The sequence below is a fragment of the Rhinoraja longicauda genome, chromosome 26, assembly GCF_053455715.1.
Source record: "Rhinoraja longicauda isolate Sanriku21f chromosome 26, sRhiLon1.1, whole genome shotgun sequence".
Lineage (NCBI taxonomy): Eukaryota > Metazoa > Chordata > Chondrichthyes > Rajiformes > Arhynchobatidae > Rhinoraja > Rhinoraja longicauda.
The window spans coordinates 15,933,733-15,953,029 of record NC_135978.1 but is presented as its reverse complement, the minus strand read 5'-3'; the positions used below and the strand labels follow the sequence as shown (position 1 = coordinate 15,953,029).

At 38.7% G+C, this 19,297-nt stretch overlaps 1 protein-coding gene across 1 annotated transcript in view; it reads right to left on the bottom strand.

The window, feature by feature from the left end:
* The window catches only part of lrwd1 (leucine-rich repeats and WD repeat domain containing 1), a 42,234-nt gene that overhangs the window by 13,705 nt on the left and 9,232 nt on the right, over positions 1 to 19,297 (bottom strand). The window contains exons 5-13 of the mRNA XM_078422496.1: positions 18,619 to 18,771; positions 17,769 to 17,864; positions 17,229 to 17,546; positions 15,008 to 15,134; positions 11,919 to 12,028; positions 9,128 to 9,332; positions 6,355 to 6,427; positions 4,176 to 4,316; positions 1,964 to 2,067 (exon numbers count right to left, since the gene is read on the bottom strand). Of these exons, the coding sequence (XP_078278622.1) occupies positions 1,964 to 2,067; positions 4,176 to 4,316; positions 6,355 to 6,427; positions 9,128 to 9,332; positions 11,919 to 12,028; positions 15,008 to 15,134; positions 17,229 to 17,546; positions 17,769 to 17,864; positions 18,619 to 18,771 (1,327 nt within the window). The remainder of the gene's footprint in view (positions 1 to 1,963; positions 2,068 to 4,175; positions 4,317 to 6,354; positions 6,428 to 9,127; positions 9,333 to 11,918; positions 12,029 to 15,007; positions 15,135 to 17,228; positions 17,547 to 17,768; positions 17,865 to 18,618; positions 18,772 to 19,297) is intronic.

Genomic DNA, 19,297 nt, shown 5'->3' with positions numbered 1-19,297 from the left:
TATAATAGATAAACATATCACTTTTGTTTTTAATTGCCTGCATGTTGGGCTTCAATGACTTGTGTACAAGCATGTCAGTGGTCCCTTTGAACGTTAACACCACTTAGTCTCGCACTATTTAATAAATTCTCCACTTTTCTCGTACAAGCATCAAAGTGGACGTTTTTGCTCGTGTTTTTCAACATTACATTCCATCTGCCTCGTCTTCACTCTTTACCCAGCTTTTTTTTAACTGCAAAGTCCTTTTACATTCTTGTCCATGATCAAAGTCAAATCTACTTTTATGTTATCAGGAAACTTGGAAATGTCATCCTGGCCCAAATTGTTGATTGAAATTGTGAACAAATTGTGAACAAATGGAGCTCAAGCACTGATCTCTGAGGTATCCCACCAAATAATGCAACTTGTCAGCAAATAAAAGTATGCATGCTAAATGCGCATATGCGATGCGCTACATTCAAAAACGACTATTATTTCCAACAGTCTGTAGTTCTTGGACTACATGTACAATGTCAGGCCTATCATGAGTATATAAGTTACAACGGGATCTGGGTGTCCTAGTGCATCAGTCACTGAAAGGAAGCATGCATGTACAGCAAGCAGTGAAGAAAGCCAATGGAATGTTGGCCTTCATAACAAGAGGAGTTGAGTATAGGAGCAAAGAGGTCCTTCTGCAGTTGTACAGGGCCCTAGTGAGACCGCAAATGGAGTACTGTGTGCAGTTTTGGTCTCCGAATTTGAGGAAGGATATTCTTGCTATTGAGGGCGTGCAGCGTAGGTTTACTAGGTTAATTCCCGGAATGGCGGGACTGTCATATGTTGAAAGACTGGAGCGACTAGGCTTGTATACATTGGAATTTAGAAGGATGAGAGGAGATCTTATTGAAACGTATAAGATTATTAAGGGGTTGGGCACGTTAGAGGCTGGAAACATGTTCCCAATGTTGGGGGAGTCCAGAACAACGGGCCAGTTTAAGAATAAGGGGTAGGCCATTTAGAACTGAGATGAGGAAAAACTTTTTCAGTCAGAGTGTTGTGAATCTGTGGAATTCGCTGCCTCAGAAGGCAGTGGAGGCCAATTCTCTGAATGCATTCAAGAGAGAGCTAGATAGAGCTCTTAAGGATAGCGGAGTCAGGGGGTATGGGGAGAAGGCAGGAACGGGGTACTGATTGAGAATGATCAGCCATGATCACATTGAATGACGGTGCTGGCTCGAAGGGCCGAATGGCCTCGTCCTGCACCTATTGTCTATTGTCTATTATAGAAAGGTTATTGAACAGAAATACTTTTTACAACACAAAGAAAAAATTGTTTTGTTTTGTTTTTTCTAATTTGCTTTTTCCTTACACATCCCAATTCTCTTGGTATTGAATAAAAGAACAATGGTCATACATTTTATGGCTAAGTTATGAAGAGTTAAAACTGCACATACCTAATTTCATTGAAGACATACTTGCTTCAGTGGTCTTCAACAGCAAATCACAACGGTCCATGTCCACCCCACCCTACTCCCCCCACCCACTACCCTCCCCCCCACCCCTACTCCCCTCCTCCCCCTTTCCCCCCACCTACACTCCCCTCCCCTCCCACCCCCACCCTCTCCCTCCCTTCCTCCGCCCCCCACCCCCACCTCCCCCTCCCCTGCCCCCCTCCCCCCAACCACCCCTGCCATTCACCCACCCCATCCCCTCTCAACATCAATGGGCCTCATGCTATGCAGAGAGGCGAGGCCAGGCTAACGGCGAAGCGAGGCCAGGGGCAAGGCGAGGCAAGGCCGGGCCAGCGGGATGGCCAGCGGCGAGGCCGGACCAGTGGCACGAGGCAAGGCCAGCGGCGTGAGGCAGGGCGAGCGGCGAGGCATGTGTTTTGCGGAAAAATGTGAGGCGAAATCGGAATGGCAGAAATGAAATAAGAAAGCGGAAACTTTCCACCAAATTTGGAAGGGTTGGGAGGTCTGCTTACCTATAAGATCATCACTGCAGAAAGCCAAAGTATCAATTATATGGTGATTATTTTCAACATCCTTTTTATTGTAAATTGGGAAAAGAAATTCCATCTCAAAGTTTCTGGAAGTCAAAAAAAAAATTCTACATTAACTATAAAGAATTGTACTCGGCAGCACACAAATGATGAGCTTCTTTCCCAAGTTAATTATTAATTTATTACTTTTTATATCAATATGAATTACTAAATAAAAGAAAACTAAGTGATAGAGTGCAACATATTCTTGGTGCTTTATGAGTTCATGCATACAGGTTTTACAACTCTTGCTGAATCCCAAATTCTGGCATTTAATTTTCGGATTGAGTAAAAGCAACTTGGTACATGTCAGTTGCTAACAAGTGTATAAAATTGACCTCAGAATGTCATTATGTAGCCCTTCTAGGAACTGAGTTTCATCCTCAAAACACAATTGGTATGTTTCCAAGGGAAGAAACTGTAATAAAAATAATCTCTCGTAAAACAATTAAGTTCAGACAAGTAGAATTTGCTGAAGAATGCATGTCACGTTGAGTCTACTCCGCCATTCAATCATGACTGTTCTATCTGCCCCTCTTAACCCCATTCTCCTGTCTTTCCCCCATAACTCTGGACACCATCACCAATCAAGAATCTGTCAATCTCCTCCTTAAGAATACCCAATGACTTTGCCTCCACTGCCATCCGTGGCAATGAATTCCGCAATTAAGTTGGATCATGTCTAACATGATCACTTTGGGTAGTCCCGAGGGAGGGGGGTCGGTGCGAGAAAGTGCGGGAAGAGGGAAGAGAAGAGGGGAAGGGAGAGGAGAAGAAGGTATTAATCTGAGGTAAAAAAAAAAAAAAAAAATAAAGATTACTTTGCCCCCCCCAAAACAAACAGAAGCACTTCTAAAATACTACAATCAGCTCTTCACTATTATTCAGGATACATGTCAAATACTTGAACATTTTTGGTAAATATTCCAAAACAATCTTTAGATGTTAATTCTACCATTGATATTCAGTGTTTTATCACCTGCCTGCAACTTGTAGAAACGGTTACATTAACAAATGAATCTTTCCTATGGAACATAGGATATTTGTCCTTCTTGCATCAGTAATATTAATACTACTGTGTTCCCAAATTGGGTTTTTTTTTGCACAATTATTCACTTTTAATTTAAATTTAGGGGTTCCCATGAATGACGGGAATAGAAAACGAGTTTAAAGGATAATTTTTACAAAATGTCATGGGTAGGATAGGAATGGCATTGGGAGGTTGAAATGAAACAAAAACCAGAAAAAGAGGGGCTAATGTACAGGAGTTAAAAAATTAGGAGGCAGAAATTTAATCTGCTTGAAAGAAGGATTAGAAAAGATATCTTTTCACCTAGCAAGTGATGAGTCTGGAAGGGTAGTGGAAGCAGAAATGCTCTTCACATTTATAAACGGTGACCTGCAGGGCTATGGACCTTGTTTCAGCTGGACAGCTCTCTCTTGACTGGTGCAGATATAAAAGCCTCCTTTTGTGTCATAATGTTCCAATCATTCTATGAGAATTTCAATATTATGACTTTGTTAATGGGAATGCAGAGTCTATGAAAAATTGAGGATCTACAAAAATAGTAAAAGGTTCTACATAGTAAAAGACAAGTGAAAATACAAGGGGATTTCTGAAGAGATTTTGAGAGTGAATAGGATCATGGAATTGTGGAGCAAATTGATTGAATTGATTGAAAGATACAGCATGGAAACGGGCCCTTCGGCGCACTGAGTCCATGCCAACCATCGATCCCCATTGACACTTGTTCTATGTTATCTCACTTTCACATCCACTCCCTACACACATTAGGGGCAATTTTATAATTTCATCAAAGTCAATTATTCTACAAATCCTCTCGTCTTTGGGATGAGGAAGGAAACTGGAGCACCTGGAGGAAACCCCATGGTCACAGGGAGAACATGTAAACTCCACATAGAATGAGCCAGAGTCTCTGGTACTGTGAGGCACCACTGTGACACCCCTGATGTGGTAAACCAGATACAGTTGATTGCCTATGAAATGCAAGAATGTTGGCACAAGAATAGTGGTATTTGAACGAGATGCAGTAAGTGTGGATCTCAACAAGATGGAAACCTTTCACAAGGCTGGGGAAAAGTATCTTAACGAAATAATACAATTAAATGCTAACTCACAGAATAAACTACTTGCCTTTTTTCTTCAGGTTTTGTTGGCATAATGTCCCAGGCAAAGCAACCATCTTCACAGGCAGCCATAAGGTAATGATCAGGGCAAGTTGGAACAAGGCTCATCTTGAAAGGAGTTGAACCACTCTTCAAAACCAGCAAACGACTGTTGCAATGAGAAAACAACAGATGTTAAATCTTATCATTCTAATTTCAAATCCCTATTCTCTTGCGGAATAAAAATCATACAAAATAATCTCTTCCTATACTTGGCTTAGTACTTTACATGGTAATTTTGCTTCTCTACTCCTTGCAAATATCACATAATATATAGTTTATTTAAAGATGTACCCCAGAAAATTAACAATTATGCAAAAATTGTTTATTAAATCTAAATGTGCTCATAATGAAATGACACAATTGTGTAAAAGATTACTTGAGTCTGATAGTCTACATCAACGTGTTTTATATCCATTAAATATTTACTTAGAGAGTGCACTACATTCTGTTGCAAGTTGCAACGAAAAATTAATTCACCCCATTATGGTAAATACAATTACAGAAGTGTATTGATTTTTATCTTTTCTATGCAAATGGATGAAGGTACTTTGACATAATGTTCATGTGGCACATGAGCTAGTTATTTTTACAGAGTAAAAGTGGCAAATTACTACAAACAGCAGAAAACTTTAGACATAAACATGAACCATGGAGCAAAGCAGTTTCGTCAGGTCCTTTGGTTTCCACCATGACGTGTCGTTTCTCCTTCCTCATTTGTTTCAGGTATAGCTTTTGAAATGCCCTCATATAACTGCTAATGCCCTCAAAACATAGCTGCTAGTTGTGATCTTTTCAATCCCCCTTCCCACCCACTGCCACCACCCTCCAAACATCTTCACTCTAGCTCTCCATTCCTGTTTATCAGATTCTCCACAACTGGTCTTGTATTATCACTTAATCTCAGCTTCCTCCAAATTTCCCTAGCACCTATTTCTTGCTGGCTATTTTAATATCCCATAAACCTTTCCTGAGCCTGTCCAGTCTTTGAGGAAGGTGGGATTCAGCCCTGTTCAGAATCTGAGCAATCACCACTTCAAGTGGCAGATGATGAGCACTCAACAGGCTGTTTTCTGCCTGTAGTCTATGCAGACTGCAGCCTGAAATCTTCCCTACACTCCATCAGCACAAAGATACAAACTTCCCTATTTTTAGTAAATAATCTTTAGAATATTGAAAACAAACCACTGATAAATTACCTAAACTTAGATTTTACTGTTGGTAATTAAAGCATCTAAATCCAAGATTGTAACTGGTTCAGTATATAACATGATTCCAATCATAACCACATTTTGAGGATACAAGGAGGCCCTCAGCATTGTAAGGGGTTGAGGGAAGGGTGGGTTGCATTCCTAGAAAATGCCTGTACCACAATTTTCCATAATGTAATGCTGCATCATCTGTGCATATGTCAAGAAACCCTAGTTGAAAACAAAAAAATTGTGATTTATTGATTTAAATTCTGCGAGTGCATTTTATTCCATATACTTAAAATCCGTAAGGACTAACTTCCATAACCTGAATGCACTTCTCTACATCAGCGAGACCAAACGCGGGCTCGGCGATCGTTTCGCTCACCACCTTCGCTCAGTTCGCCTTAACCAAACTGATCTCCCGGTGGCTGAGCACTTCAACTCCCCCTCCCTCTCCCAGTCTGACCTTTCTGTCATGGGCCTCCTCCAGTGCCATAGTGTGGCCCACCGGAAATTGGAGGAACAGCACCTCATATTTCGCTTGGGCAACTTACAGCCCAGCGGTATGAACATTGATTTCTCCAACTTTAGATAGTTCCTCTGTCCCTCTCTTCCCCTCCCCTTCCCAGTTCTCCCACTGTCTTCCTGTTTCCACCTACATCCTTTCTTTGTCCCGCCTCCCTGACATCAGTCTGAAGAAGGGTCTCGACCCGAAACGCCACCCATTCCCTCTCTCCTAGATGTTGCCTGACCTGCTAAGTTACTCCAGCATTTTGTGATACCTTCAATTTGTACCAGCATCTGCAGTTATTTTCCTACACAACCTGAATGCACATAACACGGAGTTGACCTATATATTCCCCAAAATAATAAATTATATTCCCTGAAATTGCAAAGATGATTAGATGGAGATATCCTTGAAATTGTTTCCGTTCAAGTCTGCATAATACATACCTCGCTCGAAACCTGTAATCTAGATCTGGAACACCAATATCCCATAAGATGATTGTATGATCATAAGAAGCAGCTGTTGAAAGAAAGTGAATTAACGTTATAATCGGAAGTGCTATGAAACTGAGGGAATTTTAAGACTTACCTTTCAATAGTTCATGGATCTACCGTTTTTGTTATTTTGTGAACAGCCCAGTTTAACTGATTATAATATTAAATTAACATTAAAATGTTTTGGGCACATATTCATAATATTTGTGAACTCAAATAAAAATGTGAATAGAAGAATCTCTCAGAAGTAATGACACAAAAAATTACCACTCAAATGGATAATTATGGGTTCTCAACTGAAGCCCAAATCATTCATTAATAAACTAAAAAAGATAAATGACCAAGCACTGAGCCTTGTACTTCACTCCACACAGCCTTTCAACCACTAAAATGTTACAAAGGACTGTCCATTTAATAGCAGAGGCTTTTATTTTTCTGTGTCTGCCATGAAGGAAGTTTACAAAATCCTATCGAACACATCAAATGTTTTAGGCTAGCTGCAACAAAACAGATTTTAGAGATTTTCCCTGTGTGCAGCACAGCACTGTCAAAGCACTTATAGTGAAATATGCTGAACAGGTACAACAATGAGGCAGGATGGGGAGAACAGATGATTTCTCATTCATATATCTGTGACGTTGTAAATCTAGGTAAATCTATGAAATTGAAGAATTGCTTCATGATGATAACACCCATTTTTCAATATTTTTAATTGGCATCAGGTCCAATTTCAAAATAAAGCAAAGTTCATATTGTTCTTTTCAAACACTTCAATCGCCTTATTTTTTGGAAGATGAAAGTATATAAATCCTTCAGTTTTATGCAGCACATTCCTTAAAGTCCGTTAGGGATAGGTAATATTTTCAGCAGAGTGCACATTAAAAAATTACGTTCCAAGGAAAACAGATTTGCTGCAAGCAAAGGATATATAGACTAGGATTCGGTGGGGATGAAATTTGATCAAGATCCTGATTTCACTCCCAGCATTCAATTGTGACCCTCCTCCTATATTCATGCCCAAACCATCACTCTCGATCTTGACCCTATCATCCAACTCAACACACACCCCAACCCCTGGCCTCATTCCCACCCTCTCTGAAGTGACAGACACTTGTAAAAACATTTATAGGCATGCCACACACATCTGATTTAACGGGTTTACCAAGAGACAAAGAACTTATGGACCAGTGCATGCAATGTCAAGTCAGAACCAGGATTTGTTTTACATTTTAGTCGTCATGTTTTACAGCAGTAAATCTTCCATGTTACAGAGAATGAGTAAAGTTGCTGGAGTGAAATTACAAGGTTTAAGTGAAAACCTACAAACCTACATCTATCTAAACTAATAAGGGAAGCAGCATCACTTCGAATTAGTGTGAAATGAAGTAGGACAAAAGTTTGAAGTAACATTAGGGATTAGTATTCCTATATATTATTATACAATGAGATTTGATGTAACAATAAAAAGGATAGTGAAGAGACAAGTTCAAGAATGTTGGACTGGAAAAAAAACAAAGTTCAAAGGGCGGCACGGTAGCGCAGCGGTAGAGTTGCTGCTTTACAGCGAATGCAGCGCCGGAGACTCAGGTTCGATCCTGACTATGGGTCCTGCACTGTAAGGAGTTTGTACGTTCTCCCCGTGACCTGCGTGGGTTTTCTCCGAGATCTTCGGTTTCCTCCCACACTCCAAAGACGTACAGGTATGTAGGTTAATTGGCTGGGTAAATGTAAAAATTGTCCCTAGTGGGTGTAGGATAGTGTTAATGTACGGGGATCGCTGGGCAGCACGGACTTGGTGGGCCGAAAAGGCCTGTTTCCGGCTGTATATATATGATATGATATGATATGATGACCTGTGGATGAATTTGACAAAAATTCAAGGTGGTAGTAAAGAGGTTAACACTTTGGTCAAGTGAAAAGTTTAGAGCCCAGATTTTAACTAATGTGAGGAAGAGGGGTTTGACAAATGCTAAGGAGGATGGTAACAGTCCTCAGAATGACATTCAATGTGACGTGGTTGAGAAGTGAAATCAAGAAACATGATAAAAGATGGAAGATGCTTCAAGATATGACTGAACAGATATCTGGGGATTCAAATGCACAATTCCTGAAAACCATAATGTAAATAGAAACATTAAAAAAATAAAAAATAAATCATTTAAAATGCAGAATTTTAAAATAAGTAATAATGGGCTTGTTTACATATTTTAGAGTAATATATGGATGAGGATACCCCTCGACAAAAATAAAATTCTCATCCATGAAATAGAGCAAAATTCAGATTCATATACAGCCTGTCATGAAAACGTAATTACTAGCAGTTAAACTGGGTACTTTTCCCACGGAACATAGAAACAAAGGGAAGATTTAAATGTACAAATGACTTTGATGATTTGATTTAGAAAAGATTATTTCTTCTGATGAGCATCAATAACAAGTGCAGTGGTTCAGAACTATTACCAATCAATTAAAGAAATTATTTAGAACTAATTTCTTAAACTCACTCAGAAATGCCAACTTAAATTCTCTCTTCTGTACTGAAGATCACGAACAATTTAGAATTGGCTTATTTTAGCAGATCTTTTACCACCATTTTAACTCTATGTAATACCTATTAATGTGTTTTCCATTCTCCCCATCAATATTTAACATTAGACTTACTCTACTTCCCTCACTTAAACGAAATCATTGTAAAATATCTGACCATATCAAGTTTAATACTTACTGAAGAGAAATGTTTCCCTTTTAGGAGAAAAGCAGAGCGTCGAGATTGATTTCTTGTGAGCCTTTATGCTTCCATAGCAGTAGTTTACTTTTGTGTGAATCAGCTTTACTACACCCATCCGGCCAGCCACGGCTAATACATTGAGTTTTCTTTTCTGATTCTTGTCAATCACTGTAAGGGTGGTCCAGGCCAGAGAAAAGAAATCCTGAAGAATACATCATTAGGCTTTATCAATTGGTTCTGAAGATAAATCGAACAGGAAAGTATTGTGGCACTGAAATTGATCACTAATGATCAGAACATTTAAATCTCATCTGTCGTAACAACTAAACTATAACAGTTAAATGTTAATCTTTCTACATCATGTTTAAATCACAAAATTGCTGGTATCATGAAGAAACTTTGATATCAAACATACTTGAAGCACTGATCTCAGAAATTTGGATGAACTAATTTTTCCAAAATATTTATTGTAAATATTAAGAGGGAAAACAGAGAATCTGAGGAGCTTGTAAAAATAATAAATACCCGAAACCTCCACGTGTCTGACTTACTGCAGATTTGAGGACTACCTTAAGATCCATTGCACCCAATCTCTGAACAGTACAGCACCACCTGGTGACCAAAGTGGCATGCAAAGACTTCACACACATTTCTCCAATGAAATGTGCTGGATGGTACATTGATGAAGACATTATCTGAAGCAAAGTTAGTAACCAACAAAAATCAGCAGAGCAGGATATACACAAATCATTCAGTGTGCGATGCTGATTTTAAACCGGTGAAACTGTTTTGGAAGATAATTATTTTGTCTACAACCTCCCTCAACGTTGCAGTTCTAAACATGTTATAATCAACAGAAAGCAGACCATGCTTGTCTTGTTGCAAAAATTACAAACAGATGATTTTTATTTTACTGACTTCAAGACCGCTGCATAAACCGGACGTTGCCACTTACGGTTTCATTCCCCCTGAGATTCAACATACATCAGAAAGAGCAGAGGAATGGACCACAATAAACTGGGAAGTCTTTCTGCGGATGTTGTTTGTGGCGAGGATGCATGCAGTGCTGAACATCAGCAAAGAATATTGGAGTCATATAGCACGGTAACAAGCCCTTCAACTCACTATGTCCATACCACCTATCATGCACTTACTTGTACTAATCTCATTTACTAGCACTTGGTCTGTACCCTTCCATGCCTTTGAGATTTAAGTGCTTGAATGGATACTTAAATGTTGTGAGAGTAACCACCTCCATTACACTCAGGCAGTGCATTCCAGACATCGCTGACAGTCCATGCCAGGCATAGCATGTTGCCTGCTGTTCGGCTAAGCGGGTGAGAGCAAGTTTAAGTGGGTGAAACAAATGCCAATATAGTGACCTTTCCATCAGCAGAAACATGGTGAAACTGCAACTCCCTTTCAAATCATAAAGGTTGTGAAACTGGCTGAGCTTTCGTTTCCCTGGATACTGCAAATGGATGGTGGTGATATCTCATAATAAAATTTAGTGGGTTTCCCCATATGGAAGGTCATGCCTACAATAGGAATCTACAGGAAGAATAAAATATGCTTCAAATTTAGATTTGCTTCCCTATGTCAAACCTTCCACAGCACTTTTGAGGTAAATGGAACTGGTAAAAAAGCAAGCCTACATTACAATCAGTGGATGACAAAGTTCTTCCTTAGTTCCCCTCGAAATGCTTCCTCTTAACCAAAACTTATAGCCTTTAGTTTACGATACCTCTGCTAGAGTGTAACATTTCCTACTATCAATACTATCTATGCTCATCATAATTTTGGAATGTCTCATTCAGATACCTCCTCAACCTCCTCTGCTCCAATGAGAATAAACCCAGGCTTTTCAATTTCACAATGTGACAACCACAGCTGAATGCAGTACTCCAGTTCTGGCTAAATCAATGTAGCTTAACAAATTGCAGCTTAACCTCCCTGCCCTTATTTGAAGGCAAGTATGCTCAATTCACAGGGATGATTAACATATAAGTATCCTATATGTCAAGCAACTCTTTACCTCCATTGATACTGCCTGACTCACTGAGTTCCTCCAGCAGCTCACTGATTGAGAGGTGGTTGGTCGGTTAAGAAGTACTAATACAAGTGGGCCATTTGAAGATACATTTACTTTGATGGCATCATTCAGTTTTAGTGGCACTACATTAAAGTCCTTTGAACTTGACTCCTGGTAATGCCCACCAGAGGTATCCAACACACTGGATTGTCATCACATGTCAGGAGGTTCTTGTGAGCATTGGAAGCCAATCAACGGTATGGTTAGCATGCAAGAAATACACGGTGGCGCAGCGGTAGAGTTGCTGCTTTACAGCGAATGCAGCACCGGAGACTCAGGTTCGATCCTGACTACGGGTACTGCACTGTAAGGAGTTTGTACGTTCTCCCCGTGACCTGCGTGGGTTTTCTCCGAGATCTTCGGTTTCCTCCCACACTCCAAAGACGTACAGGTATGTAGGTTAATTGGCTGGGTAAATGTAAAAATTGTCCCTAGTGGGTGTAGGATAGGGTTAATGTACGGGGATCGCTGGGCGGCACGGACTTGGAGGGCCGAAAAGGCCTGTTTCCGGCTGTATATATATGATATGATATGATATGATCAGAATATTCAGATAGTATGAAGTGGGCATGTTGCCTGCATTACAATCAGCAATGTAGCTTAATCAAGCAGCAAGATCGCCACGTTTTTCGAGATGGGGGTGAGAAGCTATGGGTTTATTCAATTAAATGTAATTTTCTGCATAATTCTACTTACCTCTCCAATTGATTTGTACTTGTGATGAACAATCCCAGTTTCACAGTCAATGATACAAACTGAATCTCCTCCACATATAGCCACATTGCGAGACGATTGCATCCAAACATCTAAATCAAACATTACTTAAATAATTTATGCAGAGCAAGTTATTTTTCCCCAAGTATTTCTGACTAACTTTTTATTTAAAATATGAAAACAGAGAAATAACTCAGGAAAACAGAAACCTCACCAAATACATATTCTCCAAGGACTGTCATTTCAAAGGTCAAAAGATACCTCTAAGAATGTTTAATCCTAGTCTCTTTATTAAGCATCTCAAAGTCCAGGTAAAATGAGATAATCAATTAGATAATAAGATTAATTTTTATGCGACCATGGCATCTTCCACCAACAACATTCTCATGTAAATATTCTAGATATCTCACTGCTAACCCATTTAACTTTTAATGCCATGTATCTGCCTAAGAAATAAGTAGCAATTGTAATTTGTTTTGCTGCATAGTATTGTATTTTTAAATATGAAGAATTACAAACTGTTTCATTCTGATCAGTTTTCCACCAACAAAAGAAAAATGCGTTTCAATCCTTTTTAAAAAAAAACTGGAACTGCAAAAGCTGCAATAATGTTTTGTGGGGATCAGGATAGAACATGGATTTTTATTTTTCATGCACAGAGCATCTAAACCACTGTTTCACTACATCAGTCATTAGGGGCTGCATGAGAATAGAATGCTCTAAGCACTCATTTTCTTTTATAGGAAAATGAACTCCTTTCCTCACAGAAATGTAACACAGCACATTATACTTGTGTTGTATCAAATGGATTAATATCAGTTGTTTATATCTGACAAGAAATCTGCTTACAATATTACTCAAATTATAGACATCAAGTATTCTCAAAACAAAATCTACAAAAGGGCAATTGTTACAGGACCCTGAGTGCTATCTGAGTGGATAGAAATAATCAATTAGATTTTTTTTTGTTTGTGACACCTCAAAGTGTATCTAGGATTTTTTTCAGTAGGATCTCACTAAGTTCTTCGGGACTGTTTCTCTTTGCAACCCAAATGTTGGTGACATAAATGTCGGAGGGTATTAGGAATATACTATCTTGCCTCATTTGTATATTTAACTCGTCTCAACGCACTGGTATCTCACTTTCCACTCAGAATGTATTTTCAGAAAAAAAGAATGGCAATAGAATGGACTCTAAAAGGGGAATTATACAGTGCACCATCAATTATACAGTGCACCTGGTGAGCATCAATGGCATGAAGTGCTCCCTTTTGCATGAATATAACCGATATATTCACCAAGCTGATATACTGGCAAGTTTTGAGGAGTTGTTATTGTTTTCTAATTTTCTTTAAATAAAAATAATTGCCCCTGTTCCAAGAGTGTTATAAAGGATTAGTATTGTTAGCATTCTATATTGTGGCACTAAATGGATAGCTTTTTGATGAAAGGTCAACAAATTGGAACACTAACTATTTCCTGCCAAAGATGGTATCTGATATGTTGAGTATTTCCAGCAATTTATTTTGATTTCATTTCAGATGTTTAGCATGTGCAATTTTTTGCTTTTATATATTTTTTAAAAGAGTAACTTGGTGCATAGGAAATGTACAATATACCTCTGCGTCTTAAAAAAAATATTCAAAAATGAACTCGTCACATCTTTCCATCTCCACCTCTTTCTGCCTTCTGCAGAGACCATTCCTTCCTCAACTCCCTGGTTAACTCATCCCTTCCCACCCAAACCACCCCATCCCCAGGTATCTTCCCCTGCAACCGCAGGAGATGCAACACCTGTCCCTATACCTCCCCCCTCGACTCTGTCCAGTGACCCCAACAGTCCTTTGAGGTTAAGCAGAGGTTCATTTGCACCTCCCCCAACCTCATCTACTGTATCCGTTATTCACGATATGGACTCTTATACATCGGCGAGAACAAACGTAGACTGGGCGATCATTTCGCTGAACACCTTCGCTCAGTCTGCCTAGACCTACCTGATCTCCCAGTTGATAAACACTCTAATTCTCCTTCCCATTCCCACACTGACCTTTCTGTCCTAGGTCTCCTCCATTGTCAGAGTGAGGCTAAATGTAAATTAGGGGAACAGCATTTCATATTTCGCTTGGGCAGCTTACAGCCCAGTGGTATTGAAAATTGATATCTCTAACTTCAAGTAACCCCGGCATTCCCTCTCTCTGCATCCCTTCCTCACCCAAGTCGTACCAGCTTCTTGTTTTCACCCAACAGTTAACAATGGCCAGCTTCCTTTATCATTGTTACCTTTTTGCACATCTTTCATTCATTGTTCTATATCTCTCCACATCATCGTCTATATCTCTTGTTTCCCTTTCCCCTGACTAGTCTGAAGAAGGGTCTCGACCCAAAACGTCACCCATTCCTTCTCGTTGCCTGACCTGCTGAGTTACTCCAGCTTTGTCTATCTTGTTTAATTCCTAATCTTAGCATTTGCCTTCCAACTACCTGCATTCCAACATACTCATTTCAGTTTTAATTTGGGTTGTTAACTCTTTCCTCGTTGATAAATGCACCAATCTCCTGTGATTGGCAAACTTTATTTTGTTTATATATCCAATTTTAAATTATTTGCACTGAGACCACAAATATCAATAGCTACACTGATGTTACTGCAAGCTTATCTAGTTGTTGCAAATTGTTTTGTGATCTTGGATGGTTTTTGTTTCAGTTAATTTTCAAATCTCAGACTCGAATTGCCTAATCCTGCACCTATTGTCTATGTATTTATGTCTATCTATGTAAGCATCTTAAAACTTTATTTTTCGGTCATTGTTTTTTTACTCTAGAACAAATGATCATTGTGCCATTTTAACAAACGACTTGCAAAATGTAAGTAAATCAGACACAGCAAAATTTCTATCAACAATAAGATGGAACCAAATAAATACTGCCATGTCTGCAGGCACTCCGCACTGCTTTACTTGTGCGGAAGTAATTCATCTTTATATGCTCTTCAGACAATTATTTTTTTAAATGTCTGCTGTTATGCTTGCTCCATTCATGTATTATTTATTTTTTCAATTATATTATTTCACCTGGAATCTGGGAGCTTTCAAGTTCTGGTTCAAAAGCACAGGCCCAAAGCTGAGTGTTGAAATCTTCAGGGTTGTTATTCTTGCTGTGGCACTGCAGATAATGCAGAGGTTCTAGGACAACAGAGGTCTGGTAAAAGTTTAAAATAATTGCATAATAAGAGTCGATAGGACATAGAACCATAGATATTACAATGCAAAATATTGTCATCCCACTTGTATTTTTGCTCAGGCTTTTTACTATAGGAGACTACAACCTTGTTCTCTTCTCAAAGCTTTTTAACAATTTATGCCACAATAATCTCTTGTGCAAGCATCTTCTCTGCAAACCCATTTCTCCAAATCACTTTCCATAATCCTAAGGCATAATAGAGGAGTAACTTAATAAGCAAAAATGGTCTTTCCTAATTCAAACATAATTTTTTTGAAGAAGGGTCTGTAGAGAAGAGGGAATGACGAGAGAAAAAGGTTGTTCATTGTGTTTTCCTAAGGCAGCATGATGTTTAGATTTAAGTGGTAGACACAAAAAGCTGGAGTAACTCAGTGGGTCAGGCAGCATCTCTGGAGAGAAGGAATGGGTGACGTTTCGGGTCGAGACCCTTCAGACTGATGTCAGGAGGGAGTGGGACAAAGATAGGATGTAGTCGGAGACAGGAAGACTAGTGGGAGAACTGGGGAGGGGATAGAGATACTTCAGATAGTCCCTGCTTTCCCTCTCTATCCCTTCCCAGTTCTCCCACTAGTCTTCCTGTCTCCGACTACATCCTATCTTTGTCCCTCCCCCTCCCCTGACATCAGTCTGAAGAAGGGTCTCGACCCGAAACGTCACCCATTCCTTCTCTCCAAAAATGCTGAGTTACTCCAGCATTTTAACCATCATCTGCAGTTCTTTCCAACACATAAAGCAGGGCTTGTCTGTATTCCCAGGACAATCATCAAAATCAAGAGATGTGTTTGCTTGATGCATAACTAACAACAAAAGTTTCAAGAGCTGCGCAGCGAGGCTGAAAAATAAGTTCTGGTTCTGTTCCACAAAAAAGTAATTCAATTTCAATTTACGATCAGGCCAGACTAAAACTATAGACCAGTGGTAACGGAAAAAACAGATGGGGTTCAAACCTACTGATGGCTGCTCTCCAACTCTTTTAAAACTTAACCACTATTTATGATTTGTTTTTGTATGCATGATTTTATTTTTATAGGGAGTCAATACAAAAGAATATAAATTTGAGAAATTATTACTTTCTGACGTTCAAAAAAAATCATTAATGGGATGAGGATGCTACGGGCAAGGCCAGTATTTACAGCTATCCTTACTTTCCTTGACAAAGGAGGAATTGCTTGACTTGGTGATGTTTTGCTGCATTTTTTAAACTGCATTTTGCAGATAGCATGGACTGCAATTATGGTACAACAGTAATGGAGGTATTTAATGTTTAGAGCAGAGATTTGGCTACCAATATTACTTTGTCTTGGACGGTGTCAAGCTTATTGAGTGCTCTCAGAGCTACACTTGTCCAGGTAAATGGAGCTTATTCTATTAATGCCTGACTTGAGCCTTGTAGATGGTGGAAAATCTATGGACAGTTGACCACCAGCACAGAAACCAAATCTTTGGCCTGCCATTCTGGCCACGATATTTAAGACAGCAATATTTAAGTTATAATAAGAAAATAACTGCAGATGCTGGTACAAATCGAAGGTGTTTATTCACAAAATGCTGGAGTAACTCAGCAGGTCAGGCAGCATCTCAGGAGAGAAGGAATGGGTGACGTTTCGGGTCGAGACCCTTCTTCTTCTTCAGACCCTCGACCCGAAATGTCACCCAAAACATAATCAAAAAATTTTTTTTTTTAATTAAAGGTGAAAGGATGGTAAGGCAGCAGAATTGTAATGAACAAAACAATTGTAAAATAAAAATGTTTATATTTTATTGTTACACATTTCCTTGTCCTTCAAGGACATTGGTATGAAAATATTTTTGTCAGTTCACTGAAGAGTATTGGAGGTATTATTTTTCAGATGAAATGTTAAACCAGGTAGTCATAAAGGTTCCCATGGTGCTATTTTGAACAACAACAAGGGTATTGAACCTTCTGTTCTACCCAATACCCCTCAATTAACATTTTGAAAGGCACAAGAAAAGTGCAATAAAATTGCAAATATTTATTTTAATACAAAATACAAGAATAATAATAAGCTGCTGTTATTCAAAGACACTTACCCTATACTTTGACTTCTTCCTTGGAATACTTTCTTTACTGGCAGCAATTGAACTTGCTGAACACTCTCTCTTGGCCTCCTTGTTTATTGCAATTCTGTTATCCTTCTTGCTTAGGTTGGCTAGTTTTGTTTGTCTTTCTTTCCCAGACTGAATGTTATCCTTAGAAATTTCGTCATTACCATTCTGTGGGGCCATTGCTTTTCTATGTTGTGCACTTTTGGCAATATTCTTTGCACTCTGAAGCCAAGTGTTTCTATCTGAACATAATTCAGTGCAGGACCCAGAGAACACATTACTACTACCAGAGATGTTAAGGACCTGCCAAAACAGAATTGAAAAGATCTGCATTCTAAAGTTGTTCAACAACAAACTTTCATGGCTGAGTAAACAAGTTAATTGTTAGAATTTACAGACAACTGCAAACAACCTATACAAGTAAATTATCTATGCAGCTTGCAATTACCTTTTCCCACTAATGGCACATGGAACAGAGAACATTACAATTCAACACTGATACATAAAAACAATTTAACTTCTTACATCTTTAGTTTCATTGTCGTCCTCATTTTCTGAATCAGAGAATTTCTCCTTATGCTGTAGCAGAGAGTTCAGAAGCTCTGAAGCTATCAATTCTACCTAATCGGCATAACACAGAAATATAACCAGTTAAGAGGCTCACAATACTCTCCACAACAATGTTAAGATGGGTTATTAAAAATGCAAGTTTTGAAAAGATGTTTAATAGTCACAATAGATTGAGAACGTTAAGACTAAAAATGGTCGACCAACCCAAAAGCAGGAATTAACATTAATTAAATGGAATGAGATTCCAAACGTTTGTGCATTCCTATTTAAAACTACACTCCATACCGCAGTCATGACCGAGATGGCCATGACATGTTATGTTGGAGTATGCCACCCTGGTTTAATTTGGTCCCAATGTCATTGCATGTTCTGCTATCTTGAATCTAACTCAAACGATTTATGTTTTCACAGTCAAGGATTGATCTTTAAATCATTGTCAATGTGTGGAACAACAGATTGGTTTAGGCTGCATCATTCTCTTCCCGAATTCTTTTTTTCCTGCTTTTAAATTGTCCTTGAATCTCTTGAATTAGCCGTAGTAATCTATGCCAGAGCAAAATTTATAACCTTTTAGAACTGTTTTTATGCCTAAAACATAATGCCCCCTTGAAGAATTGAAGAAAAATAAAACTAAAGTACGCTTCCCAAGTTCCAAAGAAACTTGTCCACAGTGAAGCTCATTTGAAAACGGATTTGTTATGATTAACTTATTAATGTGGGAAATACCACTCGCTTCAATTGATTTGCAGATTAGGACCAAGAGGGCTATTGGTTCTGAAATGGGATTCTGACTACTTCTACTTACCCTCCATTTTGTAAATTCACTCAGAGAATTTGGTCCATACTTAACATTAGCAACAGCAGATTTCACAAATTTATTTCCAACTGCCCTTATCTCATCAGGAGTTGATGATTCTGAGAGCCGACCTTTGTAATTTTTATCCCAATATGCATTTACCTAAAAAAAATAAATGCAAAAAAAATGTTACTGACAGATTATGTTCTTCAAAGCTCTATTCCAGAGTCCTCCAACTTTTTAATTGGCATAAGAGAGCAGAAGAAATTATTGCTTTGGAACCGATATTACTTGGCATGAGAAATATAGGTTTTTGGGAAGGCAGAAGTATTACTTCTAGGAAGCTCTAAAAAAGAAATATTGCAAATGCTAAAAGAAGTTGAAAATAGGAAAAGGCCAAATGAACACCATAAGAACTGTTCACTTAAAAGCAGTCAATATTACAAATATATTTAATCTACACCATTTATTGATAAATAATTAATACCCATCAAATCAGTTTTCTAATAGATATGTAACTACATTGCACTGAGGTAGGGCAGAGCAGATCTTTTGCTGAGCACCCAGATCTATCAGCAGATGAGACCTCAAATAAGCTGTTCCAAAGCTTAGACTGCAATGCTGAACATGGTATACATGCACCATGCTAATGTACTTAAAGTCTTCAGGACAAAAGTGATAAGGAGTA